We start from the raw sequence: 27,279 nt of genomic DNA on the forward strand, positions 1-27,279 counted from the left end.
AGAGAGAATGAGTGTTTGGAGCCCATAAACTTGCAAACAAAGGACGAGACCAAAATTTTTCAAATATCTACTGAACAAGCTAGATCAGCAGTGTTTATATTACATAGGCTTTCCCGCTTGTTGCTTTCTAGTCCGCGTGAAATATTCAAGCATTGCGAAGAAAAGTACAAGGAACTAAAACTCCGACATGACGATTTGAACAGTTCCTACTTCATAAGCTTGATTTAAATAATTTCTGCTTCGTTTTTTTGTCAAAATTGAAACACTTTGCTCCTTTCAAACGGACGCTTAACGCAAGCGGCCCATCTTAGCAGTCCGAAAAGGACCGCTCAGGGAGCCAATCAGAATGCTCTTTTTCAACGCGGAGCAGTGCAGCTATATAATAAGAAAGATTTATTGCATTGTCGTGTTTATTTAAATTGCACGTATCTGTCCGACAAAGTTTGGACACAGCACGTGATGCCATTTCCGTTTCAGCCAGATTCACTTGCACTAATTGGTGCCCAGTCTGGTTTTTTTGAAGCAGGAGCCTCGAAGTGATGTTATTGTCTCAGGCTGAATTTTAATATATTTGTTGACGCCATTGTTCACAAAGTAGACTGCTGGCTAGGCAGACCGCTTGTTTGGCCCGGGACTGCTACAATGACGTCATTACGACTCTGAGTGCGCATGTCAGGAACAGCAAACGACGCCTGGCATGACTGCACTTCACTGATGCTGTTGAAATGCATGTCCGGCGCCAGATAAAATTGTTCATTGAGTTTTGGCAAGATGCTCTTCTTTGATGACTGCTTCATCCCAAGGACCATGAATATTACTAAAGAGAGAAACGTATTAAAACAGAATTAGACCTGTTACAACCGATAGGGAACAAGTTCAAATAAGAGAGAGAGAGCAAAATTTCCCTAAAGTCATTTGCAATGAATAAAGAAACAACCAGTACAACAGAGAAGAACTGTCTCATAGTGCGTTCACATAAATGCCGCTATATTCGCACGAAAGGGTCCTCATCAGGCCATTGAAGACTACCCCCCCCCCCCGGGATTTCTTGAGGTTTTCATAAAGCTTCTTTCGTTTACTCTACGTATAAAGGCATTGTAACAATTGAGAAGGCTTTGACATCGTATACGCGTACTGATGTGGAACGAAATTTCTTTTTTACTGAGACAACAACGATAACTCTGTTTCTTTCAACATTAAGAAATGCAGAACGGTAACATAATTCAGCGCTCTTTTATCGCATTCGCTGTAGTCGCATTTGGAATGTACAACCTGATAACTTACGCGGAAATGATGTCCCACTTTAATCTTTCAAAAGAATACTGATGGAATGCTACAAAAATGCTCTCGTTAATTTTGATCAGGATATAAGATCGTGGAGGACTATCTGCCCTGTTTCTGTTTCTAGTCCTTTTTTGATAATGTATGTGTTCGCCATGTTTTATGTATTTTTTTTTATATTACTTTAAATGTAAGGGGGCCACTGTAATTGGCTCTTGCTGTAGTGGCTCCCCTGCCTGTCTTCTGTGTATCTATTTCAAGGCAAAGCTGAATAAATAAATAAAAAAACCCACCACGTCAGATTAAGAGCTGAAATCGGAGTACAGTGAGACGTTTCACAGTCCTCTAATCCCTGCTCCCTACTTTTTTTTTTGCTGACTTTGAGAGAGCAAAACGCTACCAATGGGGACAGGGTGAGGTTGAGATAACTGGGATAAGGACCGAGACATCTTAATCTTTCTCAGTCCCCTCACCACCCTCGTCATTTATTTGTTCTCTCCAGGTTTCGCCCTTCTTCTTGTTTAAAATGGCGGCCAAACGAACTCCGCCAACACACAGCGCAATGGGAAGCAATCTATAGCATTTTTTTTTTTTTGATATTATCGAAGTGTAAACGGTTCCCGTTACTTACTTTTTTAGTCGTTGAAGTTTAATCAGCCAAAATGGACAAACAAACGTCACAGCAAGGTGCACAAGAACAAGTAGCACCGCGAACAATTGGGACAGCGGCCAAAGCATTATAAAGGCTACCAACACTAGTGCCCAGGTCACAAACACGTCGCTTGCGGGGAGCTGCATCTAATTTGAAAGACAAAGTTTGATAAGCACGTTTTAACTTTACGCGAATCGATCGGTTCTTAAAGAAAAGTATTATAACGTGTGCATTCGCATCTTCATGCTTCTCTTTTGGAATTATTTGCTGTTGCTGCGTGCAAATAGTTCGGATGCCACATAACACAACATAATACAAAACCTATGACTGTTGATAACTGCCTAGGTTTAATAATGCATAATAGTAGAGAAATTTAGAATAACGTTTAAGGCAAACGGCAGAAAAAACCACGTGACCATGTTTACCCTATATTTGCCGCTCGCTGTTTTTCAGTTTCTCAATAAAACTCAAATTATAACTATTTTTCTGGGAAAAGGAACGAATTAAGATTACGCAATGGTACCTTGAGCTGTCTTCGCAGCGATGGAAACAGAGCAAAGAGCTGCATAGCAAACGTAACGGTGGCAAATACGTGCCACGAGGAAGGAAGGCGGGACGCCAGACAAACGGAGGCGAAGATAGAAGCGTTCAGTGAGGCTGATCTGGAGACTCTGTTAAAAGATTTCATTTCACTTTTATTAAACTATGTCTACGGCTACCCTTTTCAATTAACAAATTTACCAAACAGCTCTGGCTGACCCATACAGAAAATAAATTACAGAAAATAAATTACAGAGGTAAATGTTAGACTTTCAAACTCCGTCTGTGGTATTTTCACCCATCCTATGGCACTGATAGCCGTAAAATTACAGCTTAACAGTCTCCTTTCGAAATGTTAAAATTCAAGTTCATGTCGAGGTCGAAACAACAGAAATAAATAATCACGATTATCGAATTTCCTTTGTTGGTGTCCTCTCGGCCTCATTGTCAAACTGAATTTTAATAATTATATTGAAATGAGGGATTTAAACCAACCCATACTACCTTTCAGCCTTGTCGCGTAAGCTCGAGACTGTATAGTGACTTTTAGACTTGACTGCGGTAACGACATTTCAAACTTACTGCGCATGCTTTATGTTATCACGTGACATTTGTCACACCAATCTCGCTCCTAAGAGCCTTGTAAGGGGAAGAGGCGAGCTCAAAGATTTCGGTTTAGCTAGAGTTAAGGCTAACTCTCAAAGAACTTAATTTTGAAGTGATTATAGATAACTCAAAAGCGTAATCGAAATGGTTGTTATAACTAATTACATCATTAAAAAAAGCAGGTTTTCCTGACAATGCACTGACATGCAGTGCCGTTTAAACTGTAAAACTTACATTGCAGCGCGTGTTCCATAATCGTAGAGAAGCAAGTTCATTGCAAGCATGAACGTCTGAACAAGAAAAGCAAAAGACAGTTGGAACGGTTAAACCATGAAGCTGAAGGATTTTAAAATACAGTTGAAAAGCAACCAATCCCGTACCCAGAGTCCTCAGGCTCTTTGGCGAGCTGTTGGTCGCCAGGAATGACTCTGGAGAATTCGGAAAAATTTAAACTTTTTGATTGGCTGTCCCGTAACAGCTTGCATTGCTTCACCGCAAAAATCCTGCGGTAATAAAATTCAGGTACTCCAGAGTCTCGCCTGGCGACCAACCGCTGGCCGGGGGTGAGTTACCATGCATTTTAATTCAGGGACAATAAAGCTTCAATTTGGAAAAAAAAAAACGCCATACATTCCTTTGTATTTTACTGTTTATTTTAGAATAATTGTTGTTTAATTATCTCTAAAAAATGCGTGGTTACCCCCAATTTTGATTCCAATAGCCCTTGCTAAGATCTTCCTTTCCACGCAAAAAATACTTCCGTATTAGTAGGCACCGTCCTTAATAGGCACACTGATCTGATAGCATATCAGAGGATGTTTGAGCTGCTTGAAGTGAGGTAAGACGTTGAACAGTACTTATTCCTGAACCGGAAGAAGAATGACCAGAATAATAATATTATTTTTCCCAAAAGAGCATGCCCTAAATATCAACGGCTGCTTCAACTGATGGTACTTACAGTCATGGCATAGATTGTGTCAGTACTGATAGAATCAGTCAAGGTCTTCAAAATAGGAGACAACACAAGTACAGAGACCAGTACTAACAAAGAGCTTTTAACATCATCTAATCCTAGAACAGGGAAACAAAATTTACAGGTGTACTAAGAATTGTTCCAGTAATATTTTATATCAAACAGAAGGAAGAGTGTTCCATTCAATTTCAAAACACTGAGAAGTGAGTTGAAACAAAAAAAGAAACAAAAAAAAAAAAAAAAAAATGGCACAGCCATTTTTTTTTTATTAACCAACTTTGAAGTGTTTGGAAATTATATGAAACACGTTTTCAAGTTTTTGTCAGATAATTGGCTTCTCAAACCATTAATAATTCTTGGAGAAATTCAAAGCAAACTTTCAACAACAACAAATAATTTTATGATAATTGAAGGGCTCAGTGGTCACATTTCAGATAGTTTTCTGTTGTTTTAGCTCACTGATTTACCAGTGTTTTTGCATGTGGCCCGGCTTGAATTCCTTCAGGAAGCATTGCTCCAATGTTTTATCCACTCCTTTAAGCTTTGTTTATAAATTATCCGCTGCTTTGCATTTGGTTTTGTGATAAAAACGAAAACCAGTTTTGCCCATAATCATAGGTATAAACAAAGCTTATATTAAAGGAGCGGATAAAACATTGGAGTAACGTTTCCTGAAGGAAATCAAGGCCACACACAAAAATTCTAGTGAATCTGAGCTAAGACAACTAAAAGTGATCTGAGATGTGACATGGGTCGGTTGGTTAGCTTTATGCACTGAGCCCTTCAATAATTTGAGCTCACATTTCCAAACCTCTTTCATGGCAATGATTTCCTTTGTTTTTTGTCATTATTATTAATCATTTTGAGAAGTTTAGTTCAAAAAATGACACCTCATAGCCTCTGAATTAGAGGGGACAAGTCATTAATAACCAGAATCTTGTAGATGGAAAAAAAAGGATATTAGTTTGTGAGTTGTAATTATTTCATTTTTGTAGTTTGTTTCGTTTTTGTGTGTGTAAACACGTGATTTGATTAGCAGTCAAAGTCATGAATTTTCGTTTTGATACTTATTCATTTGTAAAGAGAATATTCTCTATCTACCATTATGTTAGCAAATGAAGACAAAGCAGCATTCTTACTGGTTCTTTTTGATTGGCATCTTAATGCACCACCATCCAAAACATCAAATAAAATATATCCAATGAATGTCAGCACAGAGGTGAGTGAAAACAGAACAGATGGCAACAGCTGACCAAGATCCATGTATACAAACACTGCCACGAATATGCAAACACTGGATAACAATAAACCCAAATCAAAGAGAATCAGTGATACAACTTTAAATTAATGAAAGGAGTATTTGCTGGACATACATTTAGGACAAGAAGTGGTTTCTGTAATATTTTTCAACATGTTCACCAGAGCTAACAAAAGTAAGTGGCTATGTGAGGAAAACTCTATAATGTACATGTAGCTTGTGCAGCCATTCTCTGGGCTCAATACACACTTCTGGGGAGAAAATTACATGACAAGCCCAGAAATTGTCTGTACAGGAGGCTAAAGATTGTACAGTATCATTAATCAAGATGGAAGTGACATCCTCCTTTCCTCATTCTTGCACCCAGAGTCCTCAGGTTTTTTGGCCAACAGCTTGTCGCCTCACTTGAGAGACTCTGGGGTACTGGAACAATTATTGATCAATGGCTAAATATGAAACATTACAGTGAAACTTTGAACCAGTCTTTCTCATGACCTAACTAATTTTTTCAAGAAAACTTTTTTCTCGGGATGCAGCTTATCTATGAGTGCGGCTTATGCACCAGTGTTTACACTACAACGTATATTACTACAGATAGAGGTTGGGTGCCAAGGAGCCAGGGGGCTGGTACCACCAACCCCAATCTAGGTCAGTATGAAACCCCATAAGCCTGCCCTACCCAAAACCCAGCCACAAATTAGCCCTGTCCGCAAACACAGCCCCAGCTCAAGCACCTGTCACACTGAGACTAGAAGTTCAGTGGAAAAAATTACCAAATGAAAAGTATGTAAGTAAGACATACCTGTAGAACTAACTCTAACCCAAGTCCTAAGCCTACAAAAAGATGATAAAAGCAAAAGCAGCAGGGGGGGGGGGGGGGAGGGAGGGAAAGAAAAGCCCTACAAAACACAATACAACAAAGACGCCACAAATGCTGAGCACAGTAAAATTCTGAGCACATGCAAAGGTGCACACATAAACTGCACAAGAATACCGCTGGCCATACAACCGCCTAAGGCCCTGAACCAGGCCCAAAAACAGTTATGCAACACAGCAAGTGCGAAAACCCTAACGAGCCACCAACACACTAAACTGCATGCCAACTAATGCTAACGCCATGCCATACCATCAGGAAGCAAACTTGCTCCAAGTAAACTAAGTTAAATTACATTTAACCCTACTAACCAGGGTTTATTCTAGATTATACAATTGTGGGGTTACCATTAATATATTGGACAGGTGTAACTTAAATTTGCAGAAGCGAGTCATACATGACACACAAATTTCATCAAGGAAGGCTACGTTCCTAAATCACAAACTAAGAGATTTGACAATCAAGGACCTTTAGTAAACATGATCAAATTATTTAAAATTGTTCTACACTACACAAAAGAAAAATGCAGCACTAAAAATTTAATTTGTTTCCAAAGCAACTTATAAAAAGTTTGTCCTGCGTGATTAATATACAATCATGCATCTCAAAATACTAATTAAAAATAATATTTTATCATTAATTTTTTTATGTTCCATATTAGAAGCTAAAATGTAAAATATCCAAAGGGGACTTGATGGGCTTTAATTCACAAGTTAGTCAATTTCTAGAATAAACACCAGACAATGTGTTTACAGTGGCTGTGCATTTTTTTTTTTTTTCATGTGCAGACACAATTATATTTACAGTAACTCTGCTAGGATTTTGGAATGCACAGTTGCAGCCACTAATGCTGTAACTACATTTACTACATGTAGATACACTATGTACCAAAGATGTTTTTGCTTCACAATCCAAACCTAAGAATGTTGTTTTTAATAACAACTACAATAATAATAATAATAATAATAATAATAATAATAATAATAATAATAATAATAATAATAATAATAATAATAATAATATTATTATTACCTGCTTATTTGTTGTGATACGGCTCCTGCTTCCAGCACCACTGACCAGAACTGATAAGTTCTTGTATTTACTAGAAAAAAAATTACCAAGTGAACACAAACCATGATAATTATTATAACAGTGATTCATCAACACTGTAAAGCAAAGTGCTGGCTCTATTCACTTACATGTAGATACACTGGTTAAGAAAATATTTTATTTTAGAAAGTAACATGTAACAAGAACAAAGAAATTATAATATTAATGCTGCATTATAGACATTCAGCAAATCATGCCAGTAGATATCAGCTGCATACCGTAAAAAACAAAAATGAGAGTTTACAACAAAAGTTGGCAAGGACTTAAAAAACCCATTTTCATTCAAACGCTAAGCCTTGAAGTTACTAAATAGATGGACTTGAGCTTGAATCTACTCAAATTTTCAGAAGAAATTGCAGGAGTTCAACATCATGCTTTTGGAGCATCAGTACTACATAATATAGGGCAACTTTAAAAGGAGCATTTTACTGAGCTGGCTCAGTGGCTTACTGAGCTAGGGAAAAAAAATATTTATAGTATTTATCATAATATGTAGGAAAAGGAAATAATAGTAATTATGGTGGCTGAATGTGGCAGTCAACAGTCAAAAGGTACATATTTTAGTGTTGGTCTGTTAGTTGTCTCAAATAGTACTTTTTTATCACAAGTACGTATATATTTTGGAGTGGGAGTGGGAGAAGGGATGGCGCAGTGGTGAGAGCACTCCCTTTCAAAAATGTGGCCTAGGTTCGATTCCCGCAGTTGATTTATGTGGGTTGAGTTTTGTTGGTCAGCTTCTTACCCCTGCTCCAAGGATTTTACTCCAAGTACTTCAGTTTTACTCCCTCCACCAAAAAATCAACATTTCCAAATTCCAATTCAACCTGTATCTCTCTGCCACCTTCAAATGATTTCTTTGAGAGTAATCTTTAGTGCTCCATAGGTAAAAAAAAATAACATTTACATGTACAGAGGCTCAGTGGCTCACCACTGGCTGATGAACCTCCAGTACAGGAGTCACTACTTGTAAAAGTGGTCCAGTGTATTCCACAGTTTCACCTTGTTCTCATTGTGCAGTTCAAGAAAAAGTCCATACCCACCCCATGGAATGTCATCAGAAGTTCCTAGGGGGAGGGGGTCTTAAAAGCCAAACTTTTAGAGGCGAAGTATGAAGCTAAAATGGAAATTCCTGAGTGGAGGAGGGGTGCAAAACAAAAAACCTTCCATGGGGGGAGTATGGATATTTTCTGGAACTACACGTTATTAAGTTGTGCGACCACTACCACACTCTTCACACTCTTAAAGAGTTTTACTTTGAATTTGCATAATGACAATAATGATAATGATAATGCCGATCATGATAGTGATGATAGTAAAATAACATTTATTTAACCTCCGTCAGTGTTTTTTGCACAAGGTGCTAGTGGTGCCAAACATTTAAACTTGACAGACAAATATTTCAAAATCTATAGAAAATAACATGACAAAAAGAAGCCCAACTGGCATAAGGTAGACAGCTGGCTACTTACAAGGTGTGCAGGCAAGGAATTGAACTCAGGGCTTATTAAACTGCGAGGAGCAAACAACTCCAGCTAGCAGCCAAAGCAGGACCTCTGGATTACTAGTCCAGTGCCCTAACCGCTCCCCGCCCCCTGTCCCCATCAACTTAGCCTGCGAGCAAGCTCTTTATTTGGTCAGCTGCGAGTGGCTGTAGTGCGAGCCCAATCCTTTCATGCCTGACCAAATGAAGAGCTTGCTCCCAGGCTACCATCAACTCTGATTTACTCTCATTTTTTCAGCTTGACTACTTCAACCACAAGCTACTACAACAGCTACTACAACAAAAATCATCCGTATCTCAATAAGCTCAATCTTATTATGCTCATATTTTAAATTATAGAAGATTAATCTGTATACACAGTCTCTCGTAATAAGTTGTAGCTTTTATATTAAATTGTTAATCCCTGATGTATTTTACCGTGTTTTTAAATAAAGATGATGATGAACAGACTACAATCATTGTAATCTTAGATATGCTCAAAATCAAACTCTTATAATAATTATTAAGCTTATATTAAGCGTTCTACATGTATGCACAAGGACAATGTCTATGTAAATCATACTTTCTTGCTTGCCAGGAAACTAATCAATGCCATATTTGATCCATATTTTATACTCAACTGCCTCTCGCATGCTCGTCATACTTACAGTTTTTCTTCATTTCATCCAAAAACGACTCGTCGACATAGTTGTCAGGAACACCTTGGTCCTCGTAAAGCACTTTTCTCCAATGCTTAGTCTTTTTTGTTTGAGTTGGAAGGAAATTATTATCCCTCCCACCCTCACTGACCATGGTTTGAAGTATCAATGCACACTGCATGCTTCGCACTTAGCTACTTACAAGCGGAAGAAAATCGGAGAAATCGCGTCATCCGTTCCGCCATATTGGAAATAGGTACATTCGGAGATATTACATGATTTGTACATGACGGGAGGGGCGGGTATCTGGTTCAATACACCGCAGATTCAGCAGAGCAATGAGCTGCGTCGATCTGTTCGTACGTATGGGGGAGTGACATTCGAAAGAAAAAATTGTGGCCTTAGCACAAGGATAAACTGGTAACGTTGTCCCGTGTATTCAATTAGCAAATTAGTTGAAGAAGAGAGCGTAAATGTTGGAATTACAAAGTTAAAATCACACGATTTTGAAGCAACATTCGATCCCACTATCTGTCCTTCCATGATCCATCATGGACGATAAACACAGAGAAATCTTACGAAGGAATCGAACAGACCTTGTCAAGGACTTAGAACCTTTAAAGTTGTTGAATGACCTTGGCGAATGTCTTGACGAAGATGACAGGGAAGAAATAAAAGCATTAACCGGAAGGAAAAGTCAGGCAGAGAAACTGTTAGATATGATTCCCAGGAAGGGTCCCAAGGCTTTTCAGTGTTTTGTTGCTGCTTTGTATGGAAGACAGAAACACCTTGCCGAGCCGCTAATAGAAGAGTCAGGAGTAGATGTTTCAATACTTTTGAAAGGTGAGGATCTAGGAATTTTTATAAAGTTTTGGTCCTACAAGCTTATCTTGTCACCCTTGATTTTCATGGACTGAAGCTATAAAGGTACATGCATATACATAATCTGTACTGTTCTACAAGGCGATTTTTCTTTATGATAGCGCTAGCAACACAATGCTGATAAGAGTCTTGTTTGGCATGTTGCAAATAGGCATCTGCAAATTGTCTTGTAGCAGTTTGCACTTCAAGTTGCAGGAAAAGTTGGCTTTTGGGTATTTTGAAGAACAACTTTGCAACAGATCTGACGGATTACTGTCGGTGACCTATTGACTAACAGTTTGCTGACAGATTACCAACAGATTACCGACAGATAACTGGGAAGGTGTAAAACTGAAAAAATAAGTAATAAATAATCACAGATCTTTTTCAACTGATTAAGAAGGAATGTCCTTTAAGTTAACCATTATCGCTGGTTCAATTGTTCATTATACTGACCCATATGTTACAGGGAATGTGATACACTGTAATAAACAATAGTTTTAATGGCAACATAACAAAAGCCCACCAACGACTTTTTATAAAGTTTTGGTCCTACAAGCTTATCTTGTCACCCCTGATTTTCATGGACTGAAGCTATAAAGGTACATGCATATACATAATCTGTACTGTTCTACAAGGCGATTTTTCTTTATGATGGCGCTAGCAACACAATGCTGATGAGAGTCTTGTTTGGCATGTTGCAAATAGGCATCTGCAAATTGTCTTGTAGCAGTTTGCACTTCAAGTTGCAGGAAAAGTTGGCTTTTGGGTATTTTGAAGAACAACTTTGCAACAGATCTGACGGATTACTGTCGGTGACCTATCGACTAACAGTTTGCTGACAGATTACTAACAGATTACCGACAGATAACTGGGAAGGTGTAAAACTGAAAAAATAAGTAATAAATAATCACAGATCTTTTTCAACTGATTAAGAAGGAATGTCCTTTAAGTTAACCATTATCGCTGGTTCAATTGTTCATTATACTGACCCATATGTTACAGGGAATGTGATACACTGTAATAAACAATAGTTTTAATGGCAACATAACAAAAGCCCACCAACGACTTGCCAACAAGTTACCGACAGGTAAACAGCAAGTCTCCAACGTTTACCAACCGTCAGCTGACACTTTATTTTAGGATAAGGTACATGTAAACTGTTGGCTGTTTGTTGACAAATGTTTGGCCATTTGCCAACCATCTGTCAGCCATTTGAATTTGTCAGCTGTCTGTTAGTTGTTTGTTGGCCGACTGAGTCAATTGACAGGTTTATATGGAGAGCTGTTCTTCAATTTTACTGGCTTGTGTAACCACTCCTTACTGCAGCATACATACAGTACCGCCTGGAACTACTGACCCATTGGGACTAGGGCATACCTCGTCTTTACCGCAGGTAGTGGCCGTGCATCCACCTAGATGGGAAAGCAGTTGTTCTGCGGTGAAGACGAGGTACAGTTTGCCACGGTAAATTTGCTGCGGGAGAAAAGATGAAGCGTGCCGCGGGAAAGAACAATGGGGACTGGTTGCATTTCTAAAATAAGTGTGAGCATGAGTGAAGACATTTATACTGCAAGTGTTCGAGGTGCGAAGAATCGGTGCTTCAGTTAAATCGAAGGAGTAATGTGAAGTCAAAATGGCGTTGGGTAGTTCGCGTAATAATTCAAATATTAAAATCCTGAATCTTTGCCTTGGCCAATGTTTGTATTCAGTCTTTTCAGACATAACAAAAGTAACTAACAATCGAACACTAGAAAGAAGCTTGTTATCTCTGAGGGTATGTTGAATACGCAGTGAAATATGTGTACGTTGATTTACATGCTTTTTAAAACACTCAGTGTAACTTTACGAAAGAGAGTTCGCTGAATTGTCATAAAAATCCTTTTTTTTTTTAATTTAGTTCAATTTGTTCATTTTGATACAAGTGACGGAGGGCAAATGTCTTGTAACATTTAACCGTAACTTGCATAGGAGCAAGTTTGATGTTTGTTTTGCACTCATGGGAACCACCGCTTCTGATTCGTCAGCTTTTTTATACGTGTCCGACCAAAAAGCTGCTAAAAATATCTCCTAAATTTTAGAGCAAGTTTGTGTTCTAAAAAATTGGACATTGAGAGGGAATATTATTCTTTTTTTTTTTTTTTTTTTTTAAGAACACTTTATTGAGTACTTCAGAACAACGCATTTCATTAATTATATTACTATATGATACTACATTACAAAACAAAAAGAAAGCATACTTAACTTTAGTTACCTACACAACAAACTAGCTACACAACTTACAATACAGCTAACACCGGTACTAACAATTATATCGTTACTTGCAATACGATGCTAATTACTTACAATACTTACATACTTACAACTGACGGTACTAACGATGTTTACAATACTTATGATGCTTTTTAAACTACAAACTTAAGCAACAAATTACACAATTACACATTTATTTACCTGCTGGCACACGGCAGCCTTGCAAAGCAATATAGCAAAAAAAAAAAACAAAAAAAAAATGAACTAAAATTAAAAGGCTCAAAGACTTATTTGCAACTTAGATTTATGTTTTTCAATTTCAAGGTGACTCTTTAATACAGCACAATAGGCTTCCCAGATATACTCTTCTTCTCTTCGTGACGCAGTATAGATGTAGTATTTGGCAATATTATTAAACAGAGGTTCAAGCTAAGATGACTAGAGAGATCTCTAGTGAATCCGTATATTATTTCTTGTTCTGATAAGGTGATTGAATTTAGGGTTTTTCCCTTCCACCAGAGGGACAATTGAGTCCAAAAAGTCTGCACAAAAGGACAAGTTACCAAAAGGTGTTTCAATGTTTGTTTCTCGTTACAAAGGTGGCATTGCTCTTTTTGAACAAGCGAATCCCTGAAAAGAGTGGCATTAGTTGGTAAAATATGATGAATGATCTTAAACTGAAAGATAGCAAGTCTAATGTCTTTAGTAACTTTGAAGGGAATGCTGTAAGTGAGTTGTATCGATTCTTTGTCGAAGTTAGCCTGTTTCATCCTCCTCTCTGCTGTAGGTCTTTCGATTTTCTTTTGCACAAACATTTGGTTTGCAACTTTGCAAGAAATTTTGTCTGGGAATATTATTCTTGTTGCAGTGCCAAGTTCATTTTAAAAGAAAGAGGTTTGAAATAGACTGTAAACACAAGTGATAAAATTTACGAAGCCGACACAAAGGTTTCAAGTTACAATAACATCGTCACGTGCGAACATATTTTATAATCCGTGAATTTCGTTGGTCAGTTTTTTTTTCTTTTGCTTCTCCCAACTTAAAATTGAAATAACTTGGCAAAAAATACAAAGTAAACCACGGACTAACATTCTGGAATGCTGCCATGTTGCATCAAACAGCTTGTCACGTCAGGTGTCTGAGTGACAATGACTGACAATGTGTTGGAATTGCAATTATTATTTGGGCGCTGAGCGACACAAAACATGCCGAAATATTATTTGTTTTCAATTTATAAATGATTTTAAAAGGTCCGGCAAACGGAACTCCACAGACTGTGTCGAAAATTCAAGTTTGCCCTTTTTTTCTTGAGCAAATCTGCACGCTTCGAAGCTTCGATAGTGAATATGCACATTGTCCACAAGAAGTCTTCGAGAATTTTGGTTATACCGAGTTTTGAGATATTAAATCAGAATCTCCCTCAAAGGATTTTTCAAATGTGGTTGGATACTCGAAAACGGATTCTCATTTTCTTCAAATGGTTCAAGCCTTCAAGGGCCGAAAATCGTATGTGTATCGCACATCATCGTCATCCGTAGTTAATGTTCTTTGGTGCGATTTTACCATTAGAAGTTGACGAACCAAAACACAAAGGAGACAAAAGCGCATTCAAACTCTACCGCGTCTTTCCTTTAATGAGGTTTTACCTACTAGGTGAACTTTCCTGCGGCAACTTTGGAGTCATATTGCAACCGAACCTAGGTAAAAAGCGTCCTACTGCGGGAATACCGAGGGAAAGCCGAGTAGGTCCTGCGGCAACGACGCGGCAAATGGGTCTATAGTTCTAGGCGGTACTGTATACATGTACTACTGGCCTATTTCAAATCCTTGCCATAAGAGTAGAGTCCCCTTTGATCTTCCTTCAAAAATCAGAGGATGATCAGCAATTCAATGGACATCAAAGGCCTTTAGCATAGTCTTATTCCCTTGGGAAGATAGTAGTGGTTAAAAAAAAAAAAAAAACAATTAAACAGGGGCTAGGCCACAGACTACAATGTTTTATCTACCATTGAATCTCACAGCCGGTGCAAAATGTAGAAGTAAGAGGGGTGTAATTTTCCTGAAACTCACAGCCCAATTTCTCACTGCAAACAAGTTGCGAAAAGGGAATGCTACACAAGTATCTTCTTCCAACTTGTCCTGCAGTGGCACTGTGTTTCATATTGCTTATACATGTACATATTGCATTATTGTCTCATGTATTATTCACATTCCTTTTGTATTAAATTATCACTGATAGGAAAAAAGCATTTTTTGGGACTTCACCAAAACTACTGAAACCAGAAAACAAAACATGTCTTTTTTAGAAATATCCATGTACAGTGGACTCTTCCTCTCTCCAAATGGAAGAAGAGAATCCTCACCTTTAACTCTCTTTTTTTTAATTTCCACAGTTATTGTCTGACAAAGCACGTTTTCCATTTCAGCTTGGGGTGTGAAAGTGATTCCTTTGATTTCCAAGAAATGTTTGTCATACAACATCTGACAATGTTTTTTAATATAATATTTTTTCATCCATCTTGGACAATACTCTTATTGGACATGCAATATTCCCTCATTAATTTCATTAATTCTTTCATCCACGGTTCAAATTTAATAATTATTATTTTATATTTCATACACTTCTAAAATGCCCATCTTTTCACCTCTAAGGTATAGTAATATTATAGTACAAATTCACAAAATCACCAACCCTAGTAGGCTTCACAGCTCATTTGGTAGAGTACTGCACCAGTTTCGCAGAGGTCATGGGTTCTAATCCCATTTAAGCCTGAATTGTTTATAGGCTTTCTTTTCACAGCTGCTCAAGTTGCACAGTTGTAACGTGCTTTTGATGGTTTCTCATTAATTTTATGAAATCAATCTTGTTACTTTTTACAAAGATAATGTTGGAATGACAAGTCATCACAAGCAAATCCTGCTCAACAATGTTGAGAATCTCCAAGGAATGAACTTAGAAAAGGTGGTGCCGCAGCTTCAATTAGCTGGTTTACTAGATGACGTTGACAAAGAAGACTTACTTAGTGACGCAAAGCAAGCCTCCCATAGGGTGGAAATGCTCTTGACTGAAATTCTTCCCAGAAAAGGACCCAGTGCTTTTGAAACTTTTGCACAAGCACTGAAAAACATTCATCCACCAATGGCTCTCAAATTACTGCAGGATGCTGGCATAAAAGGTGCATTTTTTATCATTAACAATCATTGTGATATAATTGGAGTTTCATTGTTACATTACTGTGTTTATATTGATCCACTAGGATTATTACCAGAAGTTGCCAAACCAAGATTCCTAATTTTTTTTAACTTGTGCTGCATTATTCTAATGTCTCATAATTTATATCAAATGTTTTCTTTCCGAATTGTACTAAATGATACATGTAGCTTCTGTTGTTCTTGCCTGCAGATAATCATTTGTGTACCATTCCTGTTGTGCTTAATGCAAAATCATTTGAAACAGATGAACAGCCATTCTATTTTCCTCCAATAATACATGACGTGTAATTTTATTATACAACTTAACTCATCGCCAAAAGGTGCGCATGGGGTACTAGGTGTCTGAAAGGTTGGTAGAGCCACGTGCAATTTGAGTTGAGCACGAAGGATAACCAAGACAACCCTGTGAGTGGCCACCACCAGGCACTGTCGCACTGAGAATTGAGTGGAAAGAAAATACTTACCTAGAGGGTGGGATGGCTGCAGGGGGCGAACACTCGTGAACAACATTTTGGAATGGCAAACATGCATGAAATACCTCGACATCCACAACCCTCTAGGCCACCCTGCATATATATGTACCGCCATGAGGGGGGTCACTTGCCTGCAATTGCCTTGAGTTGAACTTGGCCTAAATTACATTAAGCCACATGACAAATTAATTTTTGTACAGTAATATTATGTTTTGTATATGTAATCAAATGGTGACGTGTGAAATTAGGAAATAATTTCATGTCCGTTTTGTCAAAATTCTAATAATTTCCCAAGCCTTTAGTGAAATTATTTCCTAATTTCACTAATATACCATTTGATTACCATTTAATATCATAGGTGACAAATTTTGCTCCCAATCGTGGTCGGTTCCATCTTGTTTACACACACAGGCAAAAACCAGCACAGCACGAACTGTCTCAGGGTTTTTCTCAAGGCTATTTTCATTACACCAGTTCTCAAAAACCCTCACCCAGTTAATTGTGCTGTTTCGCATATTTAGGTTTTCTGCAGCGTCTTTTAATGCCGTAACTTTTTTCATCCGTAACATCTTTAAACCTGGGCGCCATCTTGGCACTGAGATATAGGAAACGTTGCCATAGCAATTTTGTAATTTCACATGTGAAATTACACAATGTAAATTAATATTGATAATTGAACTGAGTGGAGTGCAATTTGGTCGGAAATCATACGCGTGATTTCAAAATCAAACGAGCGCGCAGCGGGAGTTTGATTTGAAATCACAAGTATGATTTCAGACCAAAATTGCACGACACAAAGTTCAATTACCACTTAATTACATCCATTTTGAAATCACAGAGTATCATTGTCAATATTAATATTCTATTTGTGTTACTTCATTTCCATTTTGATGGGCTAAAGAAAGGATGCGATTTAGAGCAAAATATGGTGCAATTTGGGAATAAATTGCACCATTTTGGACCAATCAGATTCTAAGGATCACCAGTGATTTCAAAATGGATGTAATTAATGCCTAAATTCCGCACCAAAATTAAGGAGTAATTTGTCACCCATGATATTAGTTCCATTAAGGGGGCATCAAATGAAGGGTTGCCTGGAAAATAGCCTGAAGTGACTTCAAATTGCCAAATGTTTCCCTGTAAAAATGGGGAGAATTTTATGCGGGATCAAAAGTCGCTTATGGGCTTTTTTTCCATGTACCACTTCAAATGGTCTTTGCAACCATTTCCAAGCATCAAGCACAGCAATTTTTTGCAGGAACATTGGTTACATGTTTGTCTTGTGAGCAAGGGCACTTTCAATTCATTTGGAAAAACAATGATGAGTCTACCATAATTTTACAACCATAATCAAACCAGTGGGGGGGAAACACGTGTCAATGTTCTCTGACCAAATTGAAGGCCATCTCAAAAATTTGGACACTTGAGCACAAAAATAAATAAAATGAAAAAATGAGGGCAAAACACAGTTGTGCCGTCAGCCCTCCAATAACATTATATTTTTTCTGATTCAAAATGTCTGTAACATTTTTACCCTCAGGGTCTTCTAATGGTGAGAGAGCATCCACACCTACACGTACAGCAGTACAAGATACAGGCTCCTTTACACTGGATTCACTAGTGCAAGAGATTCTAGATCTGAAGCCGGAGTGTTTAAAATACTTCTGTGAAAAGATGGATGAAGACGATGTGTGGGGAAATGGATGGAAGAGGTTTGCATAAACATAGGGGTGAAAGAATGTAAATAAGTACTCTGGCCATTTCACTGCTGGGGCTAAACATTGGCTCAAGTAATGTCTGTGAACATTCTTCCAAAAATTCTTTAACAGTGTTTTCATACATACTATGGTTCACTTTTCATTATTTAAATTTTTATAAAATGTTGATTTTAGTTGCTCCTGAAGCTGAATTTTTTTTAAATTTGTTGCATATAGTTCTAGTAGCAATTTACTAATACCAGTTGTGCTGCATAGGAAGTTGAGGAAACCTTTGGGGGAAGAAGGGGGGGGGGGGGTGGGGTGGGAATGGAAATATAGAAATACACTGAAAATTCTGTTAGCACCTTCGTGTGTAACAACATGAAATGGACCTGCACAAGCCTCATAGAAAAAACTGAAGTCTATGTTATTTCCCTATTTCATCTTTAGGTTTTACAAAGAGCTTAACCTCCCAGCTGGCATGGAAGCTAAAATGGAAGGCAGAGATGGAGGGCCCACCTTCAATTGTATTAAAGGGTGGATTTCATTGAAAGGACGTGATGCCACAGTCCAGACCCTTCTCATGGCTGCAAATCGTACTGGGCGTAAAGGTTGCACAGTTAATCTTGAGAAAAGTCTTGGCTGCCAGCTGGACTTTGTAGATAGCCCAGTTGACAATTTGACAAGGAAAGTGGAGTCATTAAGTAAGTATGATTTGCTGAAGCCTAGTTTTCATATGTCAGGAAAATCCCAGACAATCGGGGATTTCACTGTTTCTCGACCATCCCAGACTTTCTCGACTAATGAAAACTGGAAATCATGGACACCTCCGATTGTCTGGGATGGAAGCAGACAAATCAGGAAAATTGGGAGTGTTTCTATTTTCACAACGCGTTCCAGATTTAAGCGTTGGTCGGCAATCATTCCTGACATAATTATGAAAACTCAAATTTGTACTATCGGGGACGTCAGCGACAGTTTTAGCTCATTACCAATCCTCTAAATCGTTTCAATCCAGTTCCCCACTTTCCCCCAACAAATAAAAATGGCACCAGTCACTGATAACGTTTAACAATTTCCCGATATCTTGACAAAATCTGGGACTGTAGGGAAGCGGAAAAATCCCCAATAGTCTGGGATTTTCCCGCATATGAAAACTAGGAACTAGGCTTGAGTATAACCAGGGACTCCATTATGGACAGCAAGCTCCTAGTCCTTAGATGAATGACTCAGTTAATGGCAATAGTTGCAACACCCCAACCATAAGCCCAGCAATCATCATAGTAACTTAGCCAGTGCAGAAAAAAAATTTACTGAAAACAAAAAATCTGCAAAACACCACACTGAGAAACACTGCCGAGAAACAGTGTATCGCCACAGAAGCTGGGTTCAGCTTTGACTGTATGAGCTGCCTGCACAGTAGGCCTGAAATGTGATTTTAATTTACCTTAGCCTGTAGAGCAGTGTTCAGTTGAGCGTCAAAAGTAGTTTAGCATTGTTTTTGTTTTGCTAAATACAGTAAAATGCTCTTTGATTTATTGGTTATTACCCTTGTGTCAACCAATGAGAAACAACACCAAAACCAGTCATGAGCTGCTTTCACATGTTTTCCAGTGCTTGGCCAATATGGCGCAGAGTGGTTAAAGGTGTTTGCTTCATTTTTGTTTTATTGGTTTATTGCACTTTTTTTCATTTTCTATGACTGGTTAGGGTTACCATTAATTGTTTTGATTTTGGCTTCATGATACTCAAATGAAAACCACTCTGTGTTCAATTGAATGTCTTGTTAAGCAGAAACTCAACCACAGTCTCATATGTTCAACTTGAAAGGCCGCATTTTAAGCCTCCCAGAAGCAAACATTTCACCAAACTTGTGTTTGGTCAGTGCCGACTGCCAATATAGGGTCATGTGCTGTGGCTGTGTGTTGTTCTGCTGTCATTGTCAGTTGTTGTGTAGCTAAAAAAAAAAATTAAAATACTTAATTATCCTCTCCCTGAAAGGGGCTTTTCAGGGACAATGAAACAAACAGGAAGAAACAAATATTTCAAATACAACATAACATGGTTACGAATCCCAGCTGGCTATTTACAAACAAGGCCGAGGAGTTGAACTTGGGGCTACCGAGAAACAACTCCAGATAGTGGTCAGAGCGGGACTTGAACCCGGGACCACCGGATTTCAAGTCCGGCGCCCTAACCACTCGACCACACTGCCTTCACCCAGCTCACAGTAGATCTCCATCATTTCCTTTGCAGCCACCATGGAAGACAAAACAGTGGAGTTCTTTGGTGATCTAGATGAAAAGCAAGCTTCACAATTTATTGATAAACTTGAACAAGAATCACGAAATCTCTTGATAAAAGAACTCAACCAAGAACTTCACTGCGATGGCTCAGTGGTTACCTCCGTCCTTTTACAACAGAGTAAAAAATACCGTATTCGCCAGTTTACTGACTCACTAACAGATGAGAAGCTTAGGGAGAATGTGATAAAGGCTTTGAGGGATGCCCTACCCACATATAAAGGTGTTACTGGTAAGTTACGCTTTCCCGGGGAGGTGGGGGGGGCATTCCCATATGACAGTGACAGGGGTGATCGTCGGAAATTTTGTAAAGAACCCCTTAAAGAATCAGAACCAGAATCCTGTTTGTGAGCATGGTCCAAACATTTTTCCCCCCTAAGAGGTACCAAATCAGTTGACTGACATTTACTTCCTCTCATTTCTTTTCGCTCAATACCGTAAAAGGTACGACCTTTCCTGTTTACGGAAGCCATTTTAGAATTTTGCATCCCGAGGGGTACTAGACCACAAATTTTCACCCCTTAAAGGTACGACGATCACCCCATCGCTTTTCTATGGGAGTCCCACCCCACATTAGGTTATGCTAATACATTTAACTTTTTTCATCAGTGAGAGTGCTTGATCAGATACATGTGTACAAGTTGCTATGTGCGAGTTGTGCTCGGCAGTACCCTCACAGGTTAACAATTTCAATGTCAAGAATGATGCATCATTCAGTAACGACACAGGCCAATTCGGAAAAAAGAAATCCGAGTGCTCCTACCAGGAGTCCAACCTAAGACCTTACGATTACTAGTTCAGATGCTCTACGACTGAGCTACAGGAGACTTGTGGGAGCTAAGGCCATTAAACTAGGTTCATGGGACAAAAAGTGTCTTACTAAATACGGCTGTGAAAAGGGATCAGGACACAGGGTCTCAGCAAAGTGTCTCTTCCTAATTACTAAAATAAACATGTTATTAATATACTATACCCGAAAGCATTTCCATTTGCATTGGTTTTACTTTATTGCCCTGATTGGAATGTTTTGGTTTCAGGTCCTGTCTTGCCACCCAATAGGTACATCAGAGATATCAGTTACACTGATCGAAGTAAACTGACCACGGATTTATGCGGTAAGTTGATCAGTATTTAACTGTAGTAGTTTGTTTTGTTATCTATTATTATACAAGTGGTTCTGTCTCTTAACTCTGTGGGTGAATATCAGTCAATGCCATGCTAAACTAAGCTTTAGAGGTGGTTTATTATCAGCCATATTTTACGGTTAACATGACAGAAACTCCCAGCTGGAAAATGCACATCTCGAACGCGAACAACAAAGCTTACTGTATGTATGAAAAAAAAAAGCTTATTGTATGACCCACTAGGCCTGTGCGTTATAACTGAAAAGAAATCTTCGCTCTTGCTCCGAGCTGAAAATCAAGTAGGCTCGATTTTCACCGCTTCCTCCCCTCCTGCTTTCCTTCTCGAGGGGGTGGGGGGGGGGGGGGGGTGAGCACGGGCTCATTTTTCTGAACAGCAGCTGGTAATCGAGCCTAAAGATCAAGGTACAGGCATACACCTTGTTAGGCCGACCCACTGTTGGATGCGAATAAGGTTATGCCAACTGGGAACCCTACAGCAATCATTAGATAGATTGGCCTGTGTAAGCTCAGAGACTTCCCGCTCGTTTTACGACACATCTAAGTTGGACAACCAATTGGTAGTAACCACTCCAACCTACGTTCAACACGAAGTTTTCCTTCGAACTCAGCACTCCCGCGCTCTAAAATTCATCCTCATCCAAGCATCATGCAATGAATACAAGTATAGTCTTTGGACAAGGACCAAATTGAGTGGAACAAATCACCAAACTGGAATGGATGAAGTTCTTCAAGTTGGCACTAAATATAAATGCGCACCCAATTGCTTGAACTCTGTTTTGTATTTTGTTGGTTAGCACTGTACACACTCCTGTTGTATTTTGCTTTGATTGCTCTAAACCTTAATACTTGTGAACTGTCTTGGAAAGACAATCACTTTACTGTGTGTGCGGTGCTGTTTAACGTGCTGTACAAGGTCATCCATAATCTTTATTTACCCACGGTCAAATTCAATCAGGTTGTGGCTTTTTTAGTTTTGAAATTCTAAAATTAAACCGTTCAAATTATTGCTTTTGAGTTGGACTTTGATTTTTTTCTGTTGCATGCTCGTAGCAGTTATTATAATTTATCATAACAAAGATTCACCCAACAAAGAACAAAAACAGATGCAGAATAAAAAATAAGCAAAAACGGGTACATCAATTGGATACAAGAAATGGGTGGTTAGATGCCAACTGATTTACGGTTCTTTTTGGATAAGGAGTTGAAGTTTTCAATTTTTGGCCCTCTAAAATTATTTTCTTTTCGTATTGTTTTCAGCGGATGGCAGTTGGAAAGTCCTAGCAGACAAGCTAGGGATGAACAACACTACAATCACATATCTGGACGAACGAACGAATAATCCTGCCGACGAGGTGCTAAGATATTGGGAAGTGAAATCCGGCAGCACTGTTGGCGCGCTTTATAATATTCTGCGTGAACTAGGCTATCCATACATAGCGGATCTCCTTTAACCCTATCTATAACGGGCTTTTTTGTTTTTGTTTTTTTCGTCTTATGTGGGTGTGGCCGAGGGGTGCCTCCCCCACCCCTTCCATAACTCCAACACTAATAAAGCCATTGCAATGATACTAGGAAGATAAATAGATTTCCTAAAGAGGTTTCCTTTGAGGTCCGCAACCAGAAGTGATGACGTCATATGACTTGGTGATTACGTCATAATAGCCAACGACGGCAATCTTGGATTTCTGGATTTCCTAAAAAAAATTTCAGGAAACCACAAAAATTGAACAACAGGCAGTCATGTCTTTGAATCAAAACCAATATAAGAACACTGAAACGCGCTAAAAACAGAAATGCTACCGTAAGAAAAGGAGTATTCTTTATTTAAAACAGGAAAATTCCATTTTCTCAAAAAATACCTGCCTGTCACAAAATCAGTGGTTGCCATCTAACCGACCACATCAAATTGTTCCCAGATAAGTTGCTGAAAAAGTCACAAAGTTTCATGGCGCTTACTTCAATAGTAAAAAAGTCATTTACGTTTATAGTCGCCACAGACAGAAGCCCCTTCCCGGCTCTCCCCTCCCCCGCCCACCGCCCCGTCTAGATATAGTTCACTATCCATCGATTAGGTAAAAAATCGTTAAAGCACTTCTGCCGAAAAACCATCTCTGTAATGAGTTACTTGCAAGTAACGAGACGTAGTTTGTACGTGAATGGTGCTATTTTTAATGTTATGTGACAATTTTTTGACCGTTCATGATTACTGTTGCGAGGTAGTGCAAGGCTTCCATACTTACCAGTGTCCTTAGCAACACCACTTGCACGACAACTCAAATGTCGGCTGTCGTGAGAAAAGTTACTTAAATCGGCGTGTGAAAACAAGTAAACCTCTGAGTGTAGAACTGATTGTCAGTTTACAAATTGATCTTGTATAGAATTTGCTGGATTTGTTTCTGCTACAATTTTTGAAATGAAAAAAGAAAACACGTAGATGGTACATTTTACGCTAAATTTTTGTAGGCTTGGTAGTGTAATATGAAAGATGTAGACGTGATCAACTCGTCAGCAGCGTTGGACAGCGAAACACTAGGCTGATTTAGCAACAGAACGGGAACGTCACTTGAGGACGCGAGAGCTCGCGGAATAGTCTGGACACGAGTCTATTTAGACTATATATGGGCATTGTTGATGCGCGTGCCATTGTCAACTGACATTCCCGTTCTGTTGCTAAATCAGCCTAGTAACTTACAGTAACCCGACGGCAATCGATCCCATGATCCTCCGCGGTACACATTAAATGATCAAGCTAGTCTCCCAGTCGCTCAGTGGGAGAGCATTCGACCGGTGTGGGTTCGACACCCGTCGGGCGAATTCGAATTTTTTTTGTCTCACGCTCTTACAAAGTTGCCTAATACATCTTCGTTAATCTTTAAAATCTAAACATATTTGCTTGGTAGTCTTTATTCCTTACTATAATTATGAGAATAAAGTATACAGAGTTGCAGATAGTTAAAATAGTATTTTTGATGTGTAGGTGTGTGCCTATTCCCAAGATTTGCTCAGCAAGCGAGAAAAGAGGAAAAACTTAGTAGTCGCAAAGCGATGGCGAAATGCCCTGTCAGTTGTAGTTCATAGTTAGATGTTAATTTTATCTCCTCATAATGACATTTCTATGCGTCCCTACTGTTGCCACATTAGTAGACAAAATGTTTGATTAATTTGTTGGTAATTTTCACCTTGTTGAAAACTTTATGTTGGCTTTGATTTCAACTTGTCATTCGGAATGCACTCAAAACTGTGGGAGGCTCAGCTTTTGTAGTTTGATAAGCAAGTTGGAACGGAACCCTTCTCAAACTAATCCACGACAAAGCTAAAGAACAAAGGAAATCAATACCGCAAAGAAGTTTGGAAATGTGATTTTAATTATCGTAAAATTTGGCGAATTTTTGCTGCGAATTTCTCCAAGAATTATTAATTTTTTTAATGTTCTTAGAGCGGTTTTCAATTGAGTGTCGAAAGTAATTTCGCGTTTGGTTTGATTTTGCATTACTGCGCTCTGTGATTGGTTAACAAAACTCGCGCCACTTTTTCAACCAATAAGAATCTAAACCAAAACCAAAATCGTGTTTTGGCCGCACGCAGTTTCCCGCGCTTGGCGCCGGTTACATGTATCCGCTTCGAATTCTGATTGGTTTGTTGTGCTGTTTACATCTGTTGTGATTGGCCAGAGTAATTACTTTGGTTTTAGTTTTACGACACTCAATTGGAAAACGCTCTAACCAACTTCTCGGTGTTTTGAAATCGGATGAAACGATCTTCTTCGTGTTTGATATAATTTATTACGTCAAAAAGGTTTAGGAAAACGTAAGGTTTGTGGCGACAGTACGGGGCACAGTGCTCTAATATTTAGCAATATCTGTAGAGATTTTAATTAAATAAATAAAGAAGCGTGTAACGCCTCTATTCATTGTTTTGCCCGGCGCCAGTCAATTTGTCTTATTTTTAGTCCAGACCAGAGTTTATAAGGGTAAAAATGAGCTTGTACCAACGAAGAGGGCTTCTTAAGCCCCGCCTACACAAGCAATTTTTATGTGGCAATTTTTATTTGCTCGTGTAGATGATGAGAAATGACCGATTTTTATGTGACAACTGCATTTGCTGTAAAGCTGGCGTGTTAGTTTTTATGTGGCAAATAAAAATTGCCACATAAAAAAATTGTCCGTGTACACGAGATGCCACATAAAATGTGACAATTTTTTCAACGTCATCTGTAGAACCCAGTCCCTACAGTCCCTAACATTTGCGCATCCAGCATGGCGCCATCTTGCTTTTTGCCTTTCCGTGGTCATCTCCGCTGTGCGAAATTATTGCTGACGCAAATTAACAACAAATATTTGTCGAGCCATCTACACGGGCAAATAAAAATTGCCACATAAAAATTACTCGTGTAGACGGGGCCTTAGTGTCGTAAAATAAAGGAAGTTAAGAAATGAAAACATGCGAGCAACTACAAGTCGCCAAGCAGAGGAAGATGGGTAGGCCATAGTATCTTCCTTCAACTGCATCATAAGTTGTTTTGTGGAGGCTTAACCGAGAGCAGAAATCTTGAAAACGCGCAATATTTCTAATCTTAACGCACACAATGTAGGCCAACCTTTACAAGTGTTGGTGTTTGAAATCTCCGGTTATTGTTTTGTTTCCTTGACCAGTGATAAGAGGGCTCCTAAAAGAGCAGTGTTTGTTGACCTTTCAGTTTTGCATAAAGTTTTGCGAACAGGGATGGTCTCCTAAAGAGCGATTTACACGGTATGATTTTGTTGCATGCGACAAGATCACGACAGGCCTACGACACAAATTACTCCTTGTAAATCAAACCTACAACTCGCTTACGACTGTGGTGTACGTCACAAAAACTGTTTTAAAATTCTACGACAATCGTAGGTATAAGCAATGTTGAGTGACGAGAGTTGTGTGCGATTTTTTGCATGACGCGAGCAGCGCGCCTTATAGAAATCGCATGCGACAGTGGTAAGCAAAAGTTGTACCGTCTAGATCGGCCTTAAGGGAAATTTATGGACAAAGAAGGTAATCACTCGAGCCAATCCCCGACGTGACGGAGGCAAACATAAGAATGACCCTATCAGAATTTGAAGCAAAACTGATGTAACTATCAGATATCAAGCGCGGGAAAACGCACCCGACAACATAGTTCATTTCCGAGTTGCCTTGAACCTCATTATGAAAGCGAGGCTGAGTGCAAAGCTTTTCATGTGAAAATTAGTTTTGTTTGCATATGAATGGAAACTATTTTCATAATAAAAACTTTGCACTTAGCCTTCCTTTCATAATGAGGTTCCAAGCAACTTGGAAATGGTCTATTTTATTTCGCTCCAGAGAATGGCACGCGTTTGTTCGAGCCAATCACAGAGTAATAAGAGAATCAAAGTAAATCACATTCTTGTGGACAAAAAAAGATTTGTCATTTTAAGGCAAAATATCGCGCGTGATGAACGTTCTTAATGAATATTATGAGACGTATTATCAGTTTATTACGTCACTTAATAAGATATTTTTCAACAGAAGTAATTGTCCAGCTTAATTTGCAAGTGCAAACGCTGAGAATTCTCTTCATTTGGGAAAATTTTTAGTTTCTTTGCTGAGACTTCGCAAAGTTTTTCTTGCAGAGAAAGATTATATTCTGTGGAATACACAGGTAAGCTGAGATAGCATTCAAATGGCATCAACAACAATAAGAAAAAAGCGAAGATTTTAATAAGATTGTACTGCTTGAAACATTCAAATTTTAATACCACTGAATAAGATGCATATCACCTAGCAAGCAATATCTGAGCGAGATGTTACTTTTAAATCTTATTTATACTACGCTTAAAATATTGCCGGTGAATTTAATTGAGGAGAAAGTAAAATGAATGGTGAATTTCCTACATTTAATCCACT

General features: G+C 38.6%; 2 protein-coding genes across 3 annotated transcripts; one reads left to right on the forward strand and one right to left on the reverse strand.

Moving 5' to 3' along the window:
- Positions 1-392: 392 nt before the first annotated feature.
- On the reverse strand, positions 393-9,730 carry LOC146461952 (phosphatidylinositol N-acetylglucosaminyltransferase subunit C-like). Its single transcript, XM_085086222.1, has 8 exons — positions 9,443-9,730; positions 7,217-7,286; positions 5,192-5,346; positions 4,038-4,150; positions 3,314-3,369; positions 2,457-2,604; positions 1,913-2,079; positions 393-817 (listed from the first exon to the last, which is right to left on the reverse strand). Exons 1-8 carry the CDS (start codon positions 9,612-9,614, stop codon positions 754-756), a joined length of 945 nt encoding a protein of 314 aa, XP_084942348.1. The 5' UTR covers positions 9,615-9,730; the 3' UTR covers positions 393-753.
- A 40-nt stretch (positions 9,731-9,770) lies between these two features.
- Positions 9,771-25,311, forward strand: LOC146461953 (uncharacterized). Of its 2 annotated transcripts, XR_014857279.1 has the most exons (8): positions 9,771-10,276; positions 15,430-15,723; positions 17,774-17,945; positions 18,381-18,634; positions 20,187-20,465; positions 21,271-21,348; positions 22,636-22,918; positions 23,337-25,311. XR_014857279.1 is itself a non-coding variant. In XM_085086220.1 (7 exons), the coding sequence occupies exons 1-7, from the start codon at positions 9,985-9,987 to the stop codon at positions 22,827-22,829; spliced, it is 1,563 nt and encodes a 520-aa protein (XP_084942346.1). In that variant the 5' UTR covers positions 9,771-9,984; the 3' UTR covers positions 22,830-25,311. The 2 variants fall into 2 exon arrangements, 1 of the variants encoding a protein (XP_084942346.1); XM_085086220.1 differs by having other exon boundaries at positions 22,636-25,311.
- Positions 25,312-27,279: the final 1,968 nt, after the last annotated feature.

This window comes from Pavona decussata, unplaced genomic scaffold, assembly GCF_977016875.1.
Source record: "Pavona decussata unplaced genomic scaffold, jaPavDecu1.1 SCAFFOLD_193, whole genome shotgun sequence".
In the NCBI taxonomy this organism is placed as follows: domain Eukaryota; kingdom Metazoa; phylum Cnidaria; class Anthozoa; order Scleractinia; family Agariciidae; genus Pavona; species Pavona decussata.